Below are 1,701 nucleotides of genomic sequence, written 5' to 3'. Positions count from 1 at the left end.
CTGTAGTGCGCGACGCGCTCCTTGAGGGCGGTCGGGTAGTCGCCGTACACCACCGGGTGGTAGATGGAGCCCAGGGCGAACAGGTTGCCGCGCTCGGCCGCCTGGATGTCCTCGTACGCGGTGGAGTTGGGGCGGCACCACAGCGTCAGGGCGGCCGCTCCGATCTTGCCTGGTTGAGTGGTTGTTGACCCATGTCATTATCAGAACCGTCCGATGGTGTAAGGGTGTGCACGCCCACACCCAGACAAACGATTTCGTGTGTCAAGCACTTTTTGATTTAAAAGTGATCCAAGATTAATTGTTTTACTTGATACGACTACGATTTTTCCTTACTTTGAAGTAGGATCTTATACGAGAACACAGCCAGGAGCGCGGAAGAGGGAAGAGCTCCCATAAGAAAAGCTCGCTCCTAGTTTTGTCACAGTATTGGTCAAAATGTGCTTGAAATAGTAATTTTTCTGAGTGTGTGGCAGGACAAGTCGAACGCGACCTCACCTCCCTGGGTCTTGCGGTACTTCTCCTCGTACACGCGGTAGGCCTCCATGTGTGCGAGGATCGTGTGGTGGACGCACTTGTAGTCGTCGCCGACCTGGGGCGTATACAAGCCCGGCACGGGTAGGAGGGCGAAGTTCATGCAGTAGTAGTTGGCCTCGTTAATCGTGGTCCACAGGCGCACCTGGAAGATGTCAACTTTAACTCTCGATGGAACAAAACTTGCGCGATGATTTTTTTTTTTTTTTTGCCGTTTCGCTTACTCTGTCGCCGAAGGTTTTGAAGAGAAAGTCTGCGTACTCTCTAAACGCTGGGACGATAGCCTTGTTAGCCCAGCCTCCAGTTTTCTTGAGAGTTGCCAACGGATAGTCAAAGTGGTTCATTGTTATCTGGAAATTCGATTTTTGTTATTGGAGCCGTTCTTTTTGTGAAGACTATATTCTACACCTCGACCAATGTGAGTCAAATCACCATGGGCTGAATGTTGTTCTTTATGAGCTCATTAATAAGATTGTTGTAGTAGTTGACGCCATCCTGATTTATTTTGGAGGTATCCCCTTCTGGTAGGACACGAGGCCATGACACAGAGAACCTGTAAACTTGAAGCTAAACCGATAATTGTCGTTAAACTTAATTGTCACCAAAGAATCGTGAGGAAATATAAAGTTTTTCATCTAGCACTGTACCTTGAGGGTGGCTGCCATTGCTACGTCTTCCTTGTACCGATGATACGAGTCTGCAGTTACGTTTGGCTGTTGTGTAATGTCCCCAGTATACTCTGGTGGGATTTCTTGTTGAAGGAAAACGTCCATAACGCTCGGGCTTTTCCCTGCGAGCACACAGGGCCAAAATAACACCGGTCAAACAGGCGTTTAATCCGTCACTTCAATCTCGGCAGTCTCAGCGTCGTTTCCTAAGAATTTGCGAGGTGGTTCGTGATTTATATGAGTCACGGGGCGATAAGACCAAGAGCCACTTGCGTGGCTGAGGCTGGTTGTCAGTTGTCTCCACCTGAAACACTCTAAAAGTCTGAGCACAATTTTTGTAACTAGCATGACCGGACTTCTGTGTGCATAACTATCTCAGATGCAGCATTGTAATTAGCACAGGCCCCTTTGGCTCGGCGCTCGTTCACCGGCCGGTGTGTTTGTCTTTGTCACCCTCAATGCAACCCAATGGCACCTTAATGAGTGAGGCGAAGACAGACTA

The 1,701-nt window shown here is 48.9% G+C and overlaps 1 protein-coding gene across 1 annotated transcript in view; it reads right to left on the bottom strand.

Moving 5' to 3' along the window:
• Positions 1-1,653, bottom strand: part of LOC113210333 (lactase/phlorizin hydrolase-like) — a 3,325-nt gene extending 1,672 nt beyond the window's left edge. Inside the window, exons 1-5 of the mRNA XM_052267901.1 lie at positions 1,179-1,653; positions 964-1,098; positions 756-881; positions 496-676; positions 15-169 (exon numbers count right to left, since the gene is read on the bottom strand). Of these exons, the coding sequence (XP_052123861.1) occupies positions 15-169; positions 496-676; positions 756-881; positions 964-1,098; positions 1,179-1,304 (723 nt within the window). The 5' untranslated portion in view covers positions 1,305-1,653. The remainder of the gene's footprint in view (positions 1-14; positions 170-495; positions 677-755; positions 882-963; positions 1,099-1,178) is intronic.
• Positions 1,654-1,701: the final 48 nt, after the last annotated feature.

Source organism: Frankliniella occidentalis, unplaced genomic scaffold (genome assembly GCF_000697945.3).
Source record: "Frankliniella occidentalis isolate FOCC.00 unplaced genomic scaffold, Focc_3.1 Scaffold60, whole genome shotgun sequence".
Lineage (NCBI taxonomy): Eukaryota > Metazoa > Arthropoda > Insecta > Thysanoptera > Thripidae > Frankliniella > Frankliniella occidentalis.
Note: the sequence above shows the minus strand (reverse complement) of the source record. Positions and strands in the feature narration are given on the sequence as shown.